Source organism: Lepus europaeus, chromosome 18 (assembly GCF_033115175.1).
Source record: "Lepus europaeus isolate LE1 chromosome 18, mLepTim1.pri, whole genome shotgun sequence".
NCBI classification, from domain to species: Eukaryota; Metazoa; Chordata; class Mammalia; order Lagomorpha; family Leporidae; genus Lepus; species Lepus europaeus.
The window spans coordinates 19,815,521-19,831,645 of NC_084844.1; the positions used below are offsets into that span (position 1 = coordinate 19,815,521).

Consider the following 16,125-nt stretch of genomic DNA (forward strand, 5'->3'; position numbering starts at 1 on the left):
CGCTCTTGGCCTTGGCCCCCCCTCCCGCCTGCCTGTCTGACCTCAGTATCTGCACATGTAGGACAGTTTAGGAACCCTCTGCTTAACCCCTGCCCTAACAAAGGTGGTCTGGCAGGGGGCGCTGGGGCCCACGTGACCCAGGCGCTGACAGAACACTCGAGACACACACCTCCTTTCAGTCTTGCGAACCGCACGTTCTGCGAGGCTCAGAGAGGTTGAGTAACTTGCACAAGGGCACCCAGCTGATTCCCAAACCTCGGTTCATACACCTCACACCCTGGCACAGGGTGTGACACAAGGTAAGGGGCTCGTGAATTCCGGACTCCAATGAGACACAGCCTCCTTGAAGGAGGCCACTTCCTCCCCCCCCAGAACCCTCTCCTACCTGTGCCTTGGTCCCTCCTGCCGGGTGCTGCTGTCTCACCGATGCCAGCTTGGCCCCTGGCATGGATGGGAAGGCAGTGATCCAGAGACCCGACACACACAGACCACGGGGGTCTCCCTCCTGCTGACACCCCTGCCCAGTTCCCATCTGCCCCTCCCCTCTGTGGCTCAAGCCTGCCGCCTCTGTTCCATTGTGCACTGGGGGGAGGGAGAGCTGGGGTGGGGGCGAGGGGGTGTCTGTGTGCACAAACATAAGGCCTCTGGGTTCATTCTGACACTGAATGAAAAACTCACCAATTATTCGTCCGATCTCATTAATATGCAGACAGACATCTGTTATTTAGGAGTCAACAGCAGAGGCATTTTCTTGGGGGAGGGGCACTTAAATACAGGTCTCTCTTGTCTCTCCAGCTGCTGGGGGGTAGCAGCCTGGGAGCCCCCCCCCACACACACACACACTCAGACCCTCACCTGGAAGAGAGAAAATACCTGGGAGCCCAGCTGGAAGGAGGGAGGCAGGAGAGGAGCCACCCTGGGTAGAACTCTCAGAACAAAGCACGGAGCCCCTTCTGGGGAAGAGAGTGTGGGGTGGGAAATGAAGAGCATGACTTAGGGACCTGACTCCTTCCCGCCCCCCCCCCCCGCCCTCCCCACCTTCCTCAGCCCGCAGGACTGAACTGAGTGTATCTGGGGTGGGGTTACTATGGCAACAGGGGGTTCTCACCCAGAGACTTCAGGAAAAGTAGTGAGGGAGCTCAGAGGACCTCAGCCTGTGGAGGAGTCACTGGCGCTCCCCCCAGCCCCCCGGAGAGGTGTGGGAAGATGCAGCCACCTCCCCTCCTGGCTCTCCTCCAGCTTTGAAATCCCAGCACAAAACACCCCCTCCAAGAAGTCTTTCCTGATTCCCTCAGCTCAGAAGCACTCAAGCCTGCAAATCTTGGTTAGAGAGAATAGAGGCAGGCAGAGCTCAGGCCCTTCCAAAGGTAGTGGTGTGGTGGGTGAGGCCGCCCCCTGCGACACCGGCATCCCGTGTGGACACCGGTTCGAGTTCCAGCTGCTCCACTTCTGATCCAGCTCTCTGCTATGGCCTGGGAAAGCAGTGGAGGATGGCCCATGTGTTTGGGCCCCTGTTACCCATGTGAGAGACCCAGACAAAGCTCCTGGCTTCCACCTACCTTGGCCCCAGCTGTTGCAGCCATTTGTGGAGTGAACCGAAGATTGGCTCTCTCTGTCTCTGCCTCCCCCTGTCTCTCTGTAACTCTTACAAATAAATAAATAAATCCTTAAAAAAAAAAAAAAAAAAAAAAAGGCCAAGCAGCTTTTCTAAGATGTTTCCTCTTCTGATTCTTCTTCAACAACAACACACGTGGTGATCTGGCCCCTTCTCTAGGTGAGAGAACTGAGGTTCAGACAGATGTTGGCTCCCCAGGGAGGAAGCGACAGGGCTGGACCCAGACCCTGCAACTTGCCTGCGAATGTCAGGCCCTCCCCAGGGCTGTCTCTCCTGAGGGGACTGGAGTCACCAGAGAGAAGCCGCTGTCAGAGTTTCGGGGGCTAGAGGGAGTCCCCCCTGCTCCCCACGGTGCCCCCGCCCCCTCGTAGGCAGGCTGATTGCAAAGGTTAAGAAACACTGGCAGCATCACAGCATGATTAGTTGTTTATTTCATTAAATGATTAATGAGGCTACATTGTTTCCCAAATGGGTGTCTAATTTGTGGGGGAAACAGTGCAGAGGAGGAAGTTGGGCCTGACTTGGCATCTGGGCTGGGGGCGGGAGCAGGGTCCCCTCCCTCCAGCCTGCAGGGGCCCCTGAGACCAAGGAGCGGCCCCACTCCCTGCTCCCACCCTGTGGGAGCCCCTTCCCTGGAAATACAACGTCTGGCAACTCAGCCCTGCCGAAGGGACCCGAGTCTGTTCCCGGCGCTTTGGAAATGGATTAAACTTTGGGGGTTCCTGCAGCTGATTCATCTTCCTAATTATGTTTGCTTGAGGTGGATGTTAGATGCATTTGCATTCCCTGAGTGCGAGTGGCAGGAGAGGGAAGTTGAGAGAAGAGGGGGCACAGCACCCCACACTCTGCTGGCTGCCGCCTTGAGCCCAGAAGGCCGAAGAGAATGAGAAGCAGTGGGCCCCAAATCCCAAATCGGTTTTGACAGCACAGCCAGAGCCTCACCCAGCCCTCTCCTCCTGTCCTCAGGCCAGAACCCTAGGTCCTCGAGGTGGGGGTGGAGGGAGCGGCCTCAGCTTCAGCCCCCAAATCAGGTCTCAGTTTGAGGAGGTGGGATGCCCAGTGCCCTTGAAGTTATCCCAGAATCCTTGAGGCTGACTTCCGGGGCTGGGGGCGGGCCTGACAAGCCAGGGGATGGGTAGATTCCTTGTCCCAGGACTGGGGGCTGCCGTAGGGAAAGGAGGAGCCATGTGAAAAGACACATCTCAGAGCCGAATCCTCCAGTGTCGGACTCCTCATCCAGATAAGCATCCAGCCCAAATCCAAACGTCATCACTGCACCCTGTCGAGCTTTCTGGGGGCCCCACGCACCCTGAGAATGAAGTCCGGGGTCCCTGTGAGCCCCGCAGGAGCCTCAACACCTTCCAGCCTTGTCTGCTGCTCTCTCTGCCCGCAGAGCCCCGATCCTGCCCGCTCCTTCTCACCTCCCCGTGTTCGCACATTCTGTACCCTCTGCCCAGAGCTCCTTTCCTTCCAACCCCTCCCCTGCCTGGCAAGCTCCTTTTCAGCCCTCCAGGGGGGCCTGGCTCCCAGGCCACCTCCTCCTCCTTATACGGTGCCCCCAGCAGCCCCTACCTGTGTAGACATCCCAGACTCCCCCACACCCGGGAAACTTCTCGCCCCTGTCCCACGGGGTGGGCCTCTGCTGGGGAACCTAAGACAGTGAGTGGCACACAGCAGGTGCTCAGCTCAGATCTGCTGAATGAGGGAGGAGTGGGCTGTGGATTAGGGGGGGCGGTCACCTGTGGGGGGGTAAGGTCTGTGTTCCCTCACCGGGCTGGGGCTGGGGGAGGGGACAGCAAGGAACGGTTCCTGGGGGAGAATGTCACCGAAAAGAGGCCAGTGGGACCAGAGCCAGGCAGGGAATACAGGACAGTCTGAAACCAGACTCCCGAGAACACAGACCAGCACTGTCCTGCCTGACAAGCAGCGCCCCGGCTGGCCCCTCCACGGCTTTCCTTCTCTAGAGGGGGGGTGACCCTAGGCACCCGGCTGATGCCCCCAAATCCTCAAGGATCTCAGGATGGAAAGAGAGGAGACCCCAGCATCAAGCTGCCCCATGGGGAAAGTCCAGCTCCTGTGATGTGGATGCTTGCGATGCCCTCCCTGCCCCAGGGCACCTGCAGGCTGCAAGCCAGGGGTGGAGACAGATGCTCCCTGGCTAGTGGAGACCCCTGCCCCCACCCTGGACTGATGAACTGCGCCTCTGCCCACTCTAAGACCACCCCCCAGTGGCCTGAGGATTGTTCCCCTCATTAAGGAGGTGAACGGTGCCAAGACACGGCAGTTCGCCCCCCTCTGGCTACGAAAGGACTCCTCTGACCCACACCCGGCTCTTCCTCTGCTCCCTCTGTGGGCATGGACAGGAAACACCCTCAGGTCTAGCTTCTCCTCCTACTAGAGGCTGGTAGTTTAGTTTTAAAAAAAAAAAAAAAAGAAGCAAGCAATAAAACTAAAGCCACAGCCGTTTTCCATGGACATGGGCTTTATTGGGGGACTAGGGGTGCAGGGGACGGGCAGCTGGGACTGGTGGGGTGGGGTGGGGCTTCTCCTTGCATTTTAATGTAGTGCATGTGGCCTGGAGGTTAGGAGGTGTGAGAACAGCTGTAGAAGTGAGAGGAGCGGAAGAGAAAATCGTGGGATGGACACTTTCCCGAGGGAAGGAAGCCAGCCAGGCTACGGGGAGGAAAGGTACCCTTCAAATATAAGACTCAGTCAAGGTCATTGCTGTTGCCAGATCTCCTAGCCCCCATATGCCACACCCCAGTTCATGCAGCTGATACCTGCTCCCCGTTAGCCCCCTCGACTTCCAGTGGAGACGGAGGGGTGACTGTGGGGACCGGGGACACCTCTCTGCCCTCCAGCCCCCCTGCTCAGGAGAATGGATCCTGCTGCCCCTGGCCACCCAGCTGGGGTCAGGAGGTCAGAAGGAACCTGTTGCCCGGCCGCCCCTCCCCAGCCCCTCACATGAGGTTGCAGCTCTTGGCTCTATCCTTGTGCATCTCGCCCTCGCTCCCTCTGTCTGGCCGCCCTGAAAGCTGGGCTGATCGCTGCAGTCCCCTGCGTGAGTCAGTACGGCGCAGCTGCCTGTGGCCACGGCCAAGGGAGGCCACTGTGGCCACGTGGAAGACATCCCTGACGCTGCGCTCAGAGGACCGGGAAGAGCACTCAACGTAGGACACGGCCCCCACCTGCTTGGCCAGAACAGTGCCCTGGGGACGAAGCACATGGGAGAAGGGAAGGGGTTCAGCCAGCTGCAGGGGGAGGGGCCTGGAGGACAGAGGCGCGGGCCAGGTAGGGAGACTGAGGGGACGCGGTGAGAGGCCTCAGCTGGGTTAGACCAGAGGTCAAGGGTCCCACCTGCTCATGGGTAACCGGGATAAGCCTCTGCTTGGACAGCTCCCTCAGCGTGGCCAGGTCGGTCCTCATGTCCAGTTTGCAGCCAACAAGCACAACCTTGGCGTTGGGGCAGAACTCCTGAGCCTCCCCTTGCCACTGTTCGGGGGAAGAAAACGGAATGGTGGAGGGTTAGAGGGAGGTCCAAGAGGAAGCCCTACCTTCCACACGGCATGCAAAACCCAGTACCCCTTGGGGCCCTCCCATGTGGGGCAGGAGGTGCCAGTGGGCGGGGAGAGAGGGAGGAGTCGGGCGGGGCTGGGGGTCCCTCTTTCTCCGTCAGTGACCACGAAGGGTCAGCCAGCGTGGGACTCCCTTTTCCCATCACTCCTCTGGGAACAGACCAATCCTCCCTCCCCGCTGGGAGCTGGGGCTGCCCTCCTGACTTCTGTCCATTCACCATGGGCCTTTCTCATGGAAATAGGGGCCTAGAGGAGGCCACAGGGCTTTCCTAAGCCCCTCCATCTGGGGCTCCCACACCCAGGGAGATGGGGGGCACAAGAGCAATCATTGAGAACACCTCCGGCTCTCCGCATCTCCCCATCTCCTCTGGCTGCATTTGGTAAGCAGCTCTGAGCTCCCAGCTGGGGTCAGGGGTCAAGAGGTCAAGAGAAGGACAGGAGGAGTGGGAGGTAGGGGCGAGGCAGGGTGAGTGCTTCCCCCACTCTCAGGCTGATGGCCGTGCCCCAGCCCTCACCCTCGTCCTGACTCATGTTGGTCAGGACCACGGTGTCCAGTGCCCCTGTCCGGCTGTCCTGCTCCCCCGGGCTCCCACCTTCTTGAGGACACTGTCCAGTGTTTCTGGCCGGCTAATGTCGAAGCAGATGAGCACGGCGTCTGAGTCAGGATAGGCCAGAGGCCGGACATTATCGTAGTACGAAGAACCTGAGAGGAGACGGGGAGTGAAGGAACAGACAGGGGGCTGAGTGGATGCGGGGCATGGGAGGGGATCGGGGGCCCTAGAAGTCCTGATCCAGGGTGTGGGAGCAGAGAATGGAAAGAAGAAGCTTAGGACCTGCCAGGGAGGCTGTGGTTTCTGCGGGCCAGAGAGCAGCCGAGCAGAGGGGACTCGATCCAGGCAGGGAACCGCTCTCTGCTTCCCTAGAGGCCTCGAAAAGTAACCATTCTATATCTTCCCTGAGTTTGGGGCCCCTTGACGAAGCTCATGAAAGCCACGAATATTCTGGCAACATCCGGCATGCACTTTCCGAGGCTTTGCAGGGCATCTTCTGAAGCCCCCCCCCCCGGGGGGGGAGAGTGCATGGAAACATAAACCCCTCCACACTGGGGGCGGGAAGGAGCAGGGGCGGGCAAGTGCTCTCCCTCCCTCTGGGACTTGATCGCAGATTTCTCTAGTTCAGACTAGACGCCACCTACCCCCACCACGAAAATCCGTGTCTTTTCTACGCTCGGTCCTGTCTTCTAAGAAACACCGTCCCCAAACAGAAGCCCCTCCTTCCCGGCTCTTCCAGGGAGGCGGAACCCAGCCGAGGGGCTTTCTCCCTCAGGTCTGGGCTTCTGCCAGGCTCAGCAAGTCCTGCCTCAGTTTCCCTAACTTTAAACAAACTCGGTTTTCCTTCCTCCTGGAATTGGATGGGTGGGGTGGGGTGGGGCGACCCGAAATCTAAGGTGGGGGCCCTTGGAAGTCAGGGTGACCCCGAGGGACCTGGCTACCTGAAGTGTCCCACATGTTGAGCTCAATGCGGCGCTGGTCGATCTCGAAGCTGGCGGTGTAGTTCTCAAACACGGTGGGGACATAACTCTGCAGACACGCAGGGTCAAGATGAGACTCCCAGACCAATGCCCTCCTCACACCCACACCCGGCCCGGCCCGGCCCTGCACACAAGTTGCTCCGGGGGTGGGTGAAGGGGAGATCCTGGGAGCTGCCGCCGCCGCGGAATCCGCGCTAGGCTCCCAGGCCCCTCCCGGCCGCTCGGCCCCTAGTTCGTCCGCTGTCCTCGGCCCAGGACCTGCAGCATCGTCCGGGCGCTCCCTCCCAGACCCTCCGCGTCTCGCCAGCCCAGTCCACCGCACTCTGCTCCTGAGTCCTCCCACCCCAGTCCTCCGCAGTGCTCCCGAAGCCCCCAACGCCTCCCCCATCCTCCGAGTTCCGCGCTCTCTCGCCCCCGGTAACCCCGGCATCGGTTCCCTTTCACCCTCGGGCTCCCGTCACCCCCTCCTCCGGCAGCCCCAGCGCCCCCCTCCCACGGCGCCGGCCCCTCACCCCGGGGTAGGCGTCCTTGGCGAACACCTGCAGCAGCGCCGTCTTGCCGCACTCTGCGTCCCCCACCACCACGATCTTGCAACGGCCGCTCTGCCCCTCCATAGTCCCGGCTACTCGCCGGCCCCCCACGTCGCCCCCCTCCCGGGCCCCGCCGCCGCCTGCGCCGCCGCCTCCCCCGCCGCTGCAGCTGCAGCCGCTCGGGCCGCCGACACCGGCATCTCGCGGGCCCGCGCCGAGCCCCCGCCCGGGGCCGCGGCCCCCCCACGCCCCGCCCCCAGCCCGGCGGCCGCGCCCCCGGCCCCGCCTCCCACCCGCGCAGCCGGGGGCGGGGCCCAGGAGATGTGGGCGGAGCTTGGGGAGCGGAGGGCGGGGATCCGGGTTGCGGCGAGCTCGTGGACTCTCAGGGGTCAGGGGCCCCTGCTGGGTTGACGCAGGCAGCGCCGGGCTTGGCTTCCTTGGGGATGGGGTCGGGGGGCCGAGTCTGGGTGAAGTTCCGAGGGGCGGAGTGGGAGCGGCCCACGCGCGGGGCTCGGGCTTTCGGGGTGGCCCTGCGTGCATGCAGGTGTGTTAGTGCGGACACGCGCCGTGGCGGCCATCCACTTCCTGAACACAGGGGGGCGTGAGACGGCAAAGGGAGGAGCGAGTCGTTTCGGCTTCGGCTCCCGCCTCCACGCTCACGTCCTGGCCGGGGTCCCGATGACACGCGGGTACGGACTCCAACACTTCCGTACAAAGGGCGCTGACTCGGTGGCTTTGCGTCCCCGTGACGACGTGCGGCGGGGTCCGAGTGCGGGGTGACGACGGCAGGCCTGGGCCAGCGGGGAGCCTGCACCGAGCTCCTCCAGTTTCGGGAGAGCTGCGTCCTCTGGCGGATGCTCCGGGAGACAGGGACAGTGAGAGCTGACAGCTCTGCGGGAGCCAGAGCCTAGAGCCAAAGTCACTTCAGGCTCGATTCAGGGACCAATAATCAAGCCACTGTTTCCCATTTGCATGGCATCATTTACCCTTTTTAAAAAGATCTATTGCATTAATTAAAAGGCAAAGTTGGAGAGAGATCTCCCATCCCCTGGTTCACTCCACAGATGACCACACGGCCAGGGCTGGGCAAGGCCGAAACCAGGAGCCAGGAGCTTCTTCTGGGTCTCCTACGTGGGTGCAGGGGCCCAAGGACTTGGGCTGCATTGGAAGTGGAGCAGCCGAGACTCGAACCGGTGCCCATAAAGCGACAGCTTTACCTGTTACACCACAGCACCGGCCCCACCTTTGAAAAGTGCATCCTGAAGTGGAAGATACTTGATTTAATTTTGTCTTCTCCTACATAACCCTGTAGAGAAAACTGGGGCGCCAGCATTGTAACCATGTTGTAGAAGGGAAAACGAGACACAGCATCAACCAGGTCAGAACGCCTTGAATGTTCGGCCTCCTTGCTCCTACTTCAGCACTGTAAGACCACAGCGAGTGATCCCTGCCTGGGTTACTTAGGAGTAGAGCCAGGGCCTGAGTCACGATTAGGGTTCTCGTCCACAGGTGGCTGGCTCCCCAAATCTGGTGCACGCTCAGGATTTGGGGTTGATAGCTTTAAATTGACATAAGGCTTACTATGAATAAATCAGTCGAGTCGCGGTGTTGCACGACCCCAAGGATGTCCCCTCGTGCGTCTGCCCGCACAGGTCCACCGCCTGCCCCCCGGCGCTCTCGCGGCCTCGGCCGTGGCCCTTTAAGTCGGCGCGCGAGGCCCCGCCCCCGCCCCGCCCCCGCCCCGCCCCGCTGCGCGCAGCCGCGGCTCCTCCCGCCCCCGGCCCCGCCCCGGCCCCGCCCCGCTTCCCGCAGCCCGCAGCCCGCAGCCGCGGCTCCTCCCGCCGCGCGCCCCGCCCTCCCCAGCTGTGCACCCTCGGTCCAGCTGTGCGCGCACGTCGGGAGTCCCAGCCATGTCCGCCGAGAGAGAGGTGGCCGAGGCGGCCGCCGTGGTGGCGGCGGCCGAGGCAGGGGCCGGGGAAGACGCCACTTCTCAGCCCCCGAAAGCCGAGGCGGCGAGCGACCCCCAGCCGCCCGTGGCCTCCGAAGGGGCGGCTGCAGCCCCGCCGCCGCCGCTGCGCTGCCTGGTGCTCACGGGCTTCGGCGGCTACGACAAGGTGAAGCTGCAGAGCCGGCCGGCCGCGCCTCCGGCCCCCGGGCCCGGGCAGCTGACGCTGCGCGTCCGGGCCTGCGGGCTCAACTTCGCCGACCTCATGGCTCGGCAGGGGCTGTACGACCGGCTGCCGCCGCCGCCCCTCACCCCCGGCATGGAGGGCGCGGGCGAGGTGATCGCGGTGGGCGAGGGAGTCACCGACCGCAAGGTGAGCGGGCAGGGCCGTGGGGGCCGGAGTGGGCGGGGGCCGGGGGTGTGGCAGCGCCCAGGGAGCGGGCGCGAACCCCGGGGACGGGCACGGAAGGCGTAGGAAGGGAACTTGGGCTTTGAGACCTCCGGAGAGCAAGCTTTGTTCTGTGTGTGTGTGTGCATGGATGGAGTTGTCAGCCCCTTCCCCAACCATTTCGCTTGTGGCCGCCGCCCAGAAGCGGTGGTGGGGGGAACAATGAGGCGCCCTGCGCATGCGCGCGATGACCTCTACCCCCACCCCGTACCACTCCCCCAGTGAGACCTCACCTGTGCCCCTGCCCCCTCTACAGCCCTCGGGTGATGGTGAGGGTCTGTGACCCTCGCGTGACGTTTGGGGCCCCCTTCGCCGAGGGCTCTCAGCAGCTCAGCGGCGGGCCTGGGCGGGGGCGCGGGGCCCGTGCCAGAGCCCCAGTCACATGCAGCCCCGTGGTCTGCGGGGGCGAGAGGCGGCCCCTCCCCCGGCGGAGCCCGAGAGGGGGGCCACGCCCATCCCGGGGAAGACGGAGCCGCGCACCGCCGCGGCCGCCGCTGCCAGTTTGGCCTCGGGGTTCCGGATCTTTGTCTCGGGCTCTTGGCTCCCGGGGACCGAGTGTCTCCTCCTCCCGTGACTCAGCCATCGAGCAGCGACCCCGGCGCTGCCCTTGGGAACTTCCGGGCGGAACGGCCTCCGTCTGGCCGGGCGGAGGACCCCCGCCTCGGAAACCCGAGCAGTGCCGGTGCAGCCCGGGGTGCGCGAAGGTGTGGCACCGAGAGCAGGTTAGCCCGGCCAGGCCGGTCTGTTTTCGCAGTCCTCGCCGCAGCCCCGGACGGGGGACGGTTCCTAATGACTGACTTTTGTGGGAGACCTGGGCCGAGGCCTCTCTGCACGTCCTCAGGGGTTTCTTTTCAAATCAGGCCCCTTGCAAGAGAGGCTCCTCGGAGGCTGCCTTCCTGGATTTGTTGGATTTAGCCTGCCGCAAACAGCGAACAGCTGCTCCCTGCATCAGCTGTGGCCCCACCCTTGCACTGACCTCTCAGTACAGAGATCCCACTCCCGAGAAGGTGCTAGAAGGAATGGATGGGGGGGGGGGCACGGATATTTGCAGTTTGTGTTACTGCTGAAAGCCTCCTACCTAACCTCTCCCCACGCTTTCGGCCTGATAAATCCAGGATATCCTGCCCTGAGCAACCTCACGTGAGAACCTGGATTCTGTGGGCAGGGTTCTCCCTCCTGACATGGTGGTGACCTCCGATGGGCAGAGAGGTGGACCCCACCTGACCAGTCTTCCCAGTTCTCCAGCGCTGTTTCTGCATCTGGGTAGGACATTCCCAGTGGTCCCCAGATCTCATCCCCGGACAGAACTGGCCGGGAAGGCTCCCAGCCCACCACAGGCCTCCTCCTCAGTGGAGTGTGGGGGCTTGAGGACATGTCCAGCCTGCATGGAGGTGCTAACCTCTCCCTCACGCATCCTGTCCCATGAATCCACAAAATTCCTGTCATTCCTGGCGGGGACCAAGACAGACCCAGATTGCCCCGGCACGGCACTCACACCTGTCTGCATGCTGCTGCTTCCTGAGCCCAGCTGCTGTGGTCCTGGAGGGAACACTTATCTCAGCCCTGGTTTCCACCTGTAGGCAGCTGAGAGTAGGGAAAGGCTCTCCCTGGCGTGTGTGTGTGTGTGGGTGTGTGTATGTGTGTGGGTGTCCTCCGCCCCTCCGGCACCGTCTCTGGGCTCCTGGTACCAGCTCAAATACAGCTTCTCCTGAGGGGGTCACACCCAGCCCTAATGGCTCAGAGCCTGCGTGCACGTGGGGTCCTTACCACATGACGGTGCAACTTCCCACTCCTGCCTGTTGCTGCCGTTATCATGGTTGCTGGCCAGCATTACCCGGCGCTTTCTGTGCGCCAGACACCGTGATAAAAATCAGTGAGCGATTTTCTCCCCCATTTAATCCTCTTTAATTGCCCTCATTTCCAGACAGGAAAACGGGAACTCACAAGGATTAAACAGAGCAGGTGTTTAGCACAGGTGTTAAGGTGCCTGCCTCTCCTTTCGGACTCCAGATTTCTGCTAATGCAGACCCGGGGAGGCAGCAGCGATGCTCAAGTGACTGAGCTCCCGCCCCCGTGTGGGGAGCCTGGAGTGCGTTCCAGATCCCAGCGTCACTTCCCAAGGCCACTGTGGCCATCTGGGGAGTGAACCAGGTGAACCGGTGGATGGAGGTGTCATTTTCATTTTGTTTTTATCTAGTTGAAAGTCAGAACACACACACACACACACATCTTACATCCACTGGTTCATTCCCCAAATACTTGCAATAGCTGGGGCTGGGCTAGTCCACAGCCAGGAGCCTCGGCTGCATCCCAGCCTGCCACACAGGCAGCGGGGACTGAAGCACATGTCACCTGCTGCCTCCCAGGTGACAGATCAGAGTAGCTGGGACTCAAAGCGACACTCTCCTATGGAATTGTGGGTATAGCAAATAGCAGTTTGATCAGCTGCACCACAACACCAGCCCTACATGCAGATTTTAAGGTCTATCTATTTATTTGAAAGGCAGGCTGACAGGGAGAGAGAGAGATCTTCCGTTTGCTTGTTTACTGCCCAAACGTCTGCAACACCTGGGGCTAGGCCAGGCTGAAGCCAGGAGCCAGGAACCTCTCCATGTCTCCCACGGGGGTGGCAGGAACCCAAGTACTTGATGCTTCCCACATGTGTTAGAAGGGGCTGGATTGGAAGGACGGAGTAGCCAGGGCTGGAACCAGGCACTCTGGGATGTGAGTGCCCCCGTGGTGGCTTTCTCCACTGACACAACACCTACCTTGATAAATACCTTTTTAAAAATAAGCTATTTTTACTTGCCGAGGGTCCCTCTGTGAGTGAAGGGTGGAGCCATTTTTGTAATGGAAGCAGTTTGATGTCGTTTACTGCAAACTCCTCGCCCCCAGGGGTGGCCCATAATCTCAGGTCTGTCCGGTGGAGCTAAGGGCAGTGTCCACCTCAAAGAACCGGTGTGAGCATTGAGCAGTGTTGGGGAAGCACTTGGAGTAGGACTGGGCCCTCTGGGAGCATAGACAAAGGTGAGTGGCACAGCTGAACGTCACAACGGCCGCCGCTCCTCCAGGGGCCCCGCAGCCAGCAGGTCTCATGTGGGCGCACAAAAGGGTGACTGAATGGTCGTCTTCTGTTTCTCAAGACAGGGGACCGCGTGATGGTGCTGAACCGGTCGGGGATGTGGCAAGAGGAGGTGACAGTGCCCTCTGCCCAGACCTTCCTGATGCCCGAGGCCATGACCTTCGAGGAAGCTGCTGCTCTGTTGGTCAATTACATCACGGCCTACATGGTCCTCTTCGACTTTGGCAACCTGCGGCCTGGCCACAGCGTCTTGGTACACATGGCAGCAGGTGACAGGTCCCTTCCTTTTTTTATATTTGAAAGGCGGAAGCACAGAGAGAGAGAGAGAGATCTCCCATCCACTGGTTCAGTTCCCCAATGAGTGCAGCAGCCAGGGCTTGGCCAGTCCGGAGCCAGGAACTCCATCTGGGGCTCCCAGTCAGACGGCAGGGGCCCACCGTCTGCTGGGTCATCTGCTGCCTCCCAGGGGTATTAGCAGGAAGCTGAGTCGGAAGCAGGGAAGTACTCTGAAGTGGGATGTGGGTTCCCCAAGCAGTGGTTCCACGCGAGGCACCACAATGCCTGCCGAAGTCCCCTCCCCCACCCCTCTGCCTCACCCCACCTAGATTTCCATCCAGGCTCCTTCCCTGTGGCCTGTGTGGCTTGTTGTCATGGCAACACCAGGCTGCCTGGTCTGTGCTGCCCAGAGGCCTGTGCAGGGTGGTTGCCGAGGTAACGCTCAGGCACCAGTGCGGCCTGGTGTGCCGTCAGCAACGTGTCCTTGGCCGGCACCTCCTCTGCAGTCCCGGGAGATGAGCCTAGGTGCAGGGAAGCTGATGGGCCGAGTCCTTGGGGGGCGAGCGGTTGCTAGGAGACTCCCTATCCCCTTGCTGCAGGGGGCGTGGGCATGGCGGCCGTGCAGCTGTGTCGCACAGTGGAGAACGTGACGGTGTTCGGGACAGCCTCGGCCAGCAAGCACAAGGCACTGCAGGAGAATGGAGTCACACATGCCATCGACTACCACACGGCCGACTACGTGGATGAGATCAAGAAGATCTCCCCCCGAGGTGGGGGGCGGGGCCCGGTGGGCTGGGTGGGTGGGGGACACGGATTTCCGGGCCCGAATCCTGATCCTGGGTCTCCTGCTCTGTGACAGGAGTGGACATCGTCATGGACCCTCTGGGTGGGTCAGATACTGCCAAGGGCTACAGCCTCCTCAAGCCCATGGGTAAAGTCATCACCTACGGTGAGTTGGTGGGGAGGGATGGAGAGAACATGTCAGGGGCAGGAGGGCAGGTCCGAGGGCTGGCAGGTAGTGGCGTAGGGTTTTTGCAAGAAGCAAGGGTAGGGACTCGGGCACCCTGAAGAGAGCACCAGGGTTAGGAGAGGTCCGGTGTGTTCGGGCCCCACGCACCTGTGCTCTGTAGCAGGCAGGGTTGGGAACGGCAGTCAGATCACTGCCCTCCCCGGTACCAGCCATTCCGGCAGTTCTGTGTCCTCTTGGGGCTCCTGTCTGGGGATTATTCTGATGTAAACCAACCAGTCCACCTGCCCTCTGCCCTACCTCCCTGGGCCTCTTGGGCGAGCTGCATTTTAATTAAAAAAAAAAAACAAAACAAAAAACCAAGAGGCAGAGGAGTATGGGCTCAGACATGCAGGGCGGCACCTGTCACCTGCACTCACAGGCCGTGTCACCCTGTCCCTCAGGAATGGCCAACCTGCTGACAGGCCCCAAGCGGAACCTGATGGCGCTGGCCCGTACATGGTGGAACCAGTTCAGCGTGACAGCCTTGCAGCTGCTGCAGGCCAACCGGGCTGTGTGCGGCTTCCACCTGGGCTACCTGGAGGGGGAGGTGGAGCTGGTCAGTGGCGTGGTGTCCCGCCTGCTGGCTCTCTACAACCAGGGCCGCATCAAACCCCACATCGACTCCGTCTGGCCCTTCGAGAAGGTGAGCATGCTGGCCTTGCTGGGGGCGGGGCCTGGGTAGGACTGGGGTCCCGGGGGGGGGGGGGCAGGGCCGGCGGCCTTGGGGGCCGATGGCACCGAGAACAGGGTCTCCTCCCCCTCCCCAGGTGGCTGATGCCATGAAGCAGATGCAGGAGAAGAAAAACGTGGGCAAGGTCCTGCTGGTGCCTGGGCCGGAGAAGGCGAACTAGGGCGAGGGGCCGCGGGACGTTGAGACCAGGAAAGGAGCGTCCATGAGCCCCACTCCCTGACCACCTGACTGTCACGTGCCATTGTCCGTCATCGTGCTCTGCCCCCTCCTCCAAGGTCTCAGTGGCGACCCCCCCCCCCTGCCCTGTTCTTTTCTCTATGGTCAGGGCTGCCCCCCCCTTCCTGCCCTCGGAAGAGGTTGGGAAGTGACCACTTGGATGTCAGGGCCCTGCCGGGGGACAGGGAGGGTCAGAGGGAGGCCGGCTGCTTCCTGCCCCTGCCCCTGCCCCCCCCCCACTGGGTCTGTTGTGCTGCTTTTGTGCCAAGGTTAGCCAAGCCCTCCCCGTCCCGCTCTGTGTGCTTCCTGTCTCATCTTCCCGCCTGCCCCTGCCCCACCGCCTCCCCAAAGAATTGAAACGTCAGCTCAGGATACGGGGCCAATCTGTGTAAGTCCGGCTCGTCCCTGTCTCTCCCTGGTGTCCCTGCGGCCAGGGCCAACCAGCGCCAGCCCTGGGCTTGATCGGTCCCCAGCCCTGTCTTCTGTCTCCAGCTTCGTAAGCACAAGGGGCCTATTCCACCCGCAGGTTTCCTGTCACTCTTAACGAAGGCTGCCTCCTAGCGCTCCGGCAGGAATGAGACGCGCGCCCCTAGGTCATGGCTCTGCCGGGATGCTGGGCACCCCCCGCCTTTCCCGGAGGCCTCTGCGTTTGCTCTCAGTGCCTTAGCCACAGAAAACCTGTGCGTTGGTGTGGGGGCGGGGAAGGGCCCTGTCTCTGGCCTCCCCCTTCACCCCTGTACTCCCCAGTGCCTCGTTCTGGTGGAGCTGGGGTTTTATGCCTCCCCAGTCCGACAACACTGCCAAAAATCTGTGTATGTGCCAGTGGGGGGGGGGGGGTGGCCTCTTGGGGTGAGGGTGGAAGCAGTCGCCCTCGCTGTGGCCGTTTCTATCGTGGGCGAGGAGAGTGAGATGAGGGTGGCATTTCCCAGCCAAAGCCCCCAGAGCAGAGCGAAAATCCAAGCACATTCCCTTGACAGGAGATGGAGCTCGGGTGTGGAGACCGAGGGAGGACCCGGGCCACTGGAACCAAAGTGGGGACTTGCTGGGGTGGGGCAGGGGGACTCCCCCTGCCTGGGGGGCTGTGTGTGGGGGGAGGGTCATTGCCCCAGCCATTGCTGGGGGGGAGGGGAGGGCTCAGTCTCTGCATTGTCTCCATGAGGCCCAAACGTGGAAAGTGCGATTTCTGCTTTTGTGTCAATAAAAAGCC

The 16,125-nt window shown here is 61.9% G+C and overlaps 2 protein-coding genes across 2 annotated transcripts; one reads left to right on the forward strand and one right to left on the reverse strand.

Annotated features, from left to right (window-relative positions):
• Positions 1–4,052: 4,052 nt before the first annotated feature.
• Positions 4,053–7,344, reverse strand: RND2 (Rho family GTPase 2). The gene is made up of 5 exons (XM_062174915.1): positions 7,234–7,344; positions 6,683–6,770; positions 5,784–5,893; positions 4,973–5,107; positions 4,053–4,824 (listed from the first exon to the last, which is right to left on the reverse strand). The coding sequence occupies exons 1-5, from the start codon at positions 7,333–7,335 to the stop codon at positions 4,576–4,578; spliced, it is 684 nt and encodes a 227-aa protein (XP_062030899.1). The 5' UTR covers positions 7,336–7,344; the 3' UTR covers positions 4,053–4,575.
• A 1,767-nt stretch (positions 7,345–9,111) lies between these two features.
• VAT1 (vesicle amine transport 1) lies at positions 9,112–15,994 on the forward strand. Its single transcript, XM_062174897.1, has 6 exons — positions 9,112–9,569; positions 12,788–12,995; positions 13,602–13,772; positions 13,862–13,951; positions 14,413–14,654; positions 14,779–15,994. The coding sequence occupies exons 1-6, from the start codon at positions 9,162–9,164 to the stop codon at positions 14,860–14,862; spliced, it is 1,203 nt and encodes a 400-aa protein (XP_062030881.1). The 5' UTR covers positions 9,112–9,161; the 3' UTR covers positions 14,863–15,994.
• The last annotated feature ends 131 nt before the right edge of the window (positions 15,995–16,125 follow it).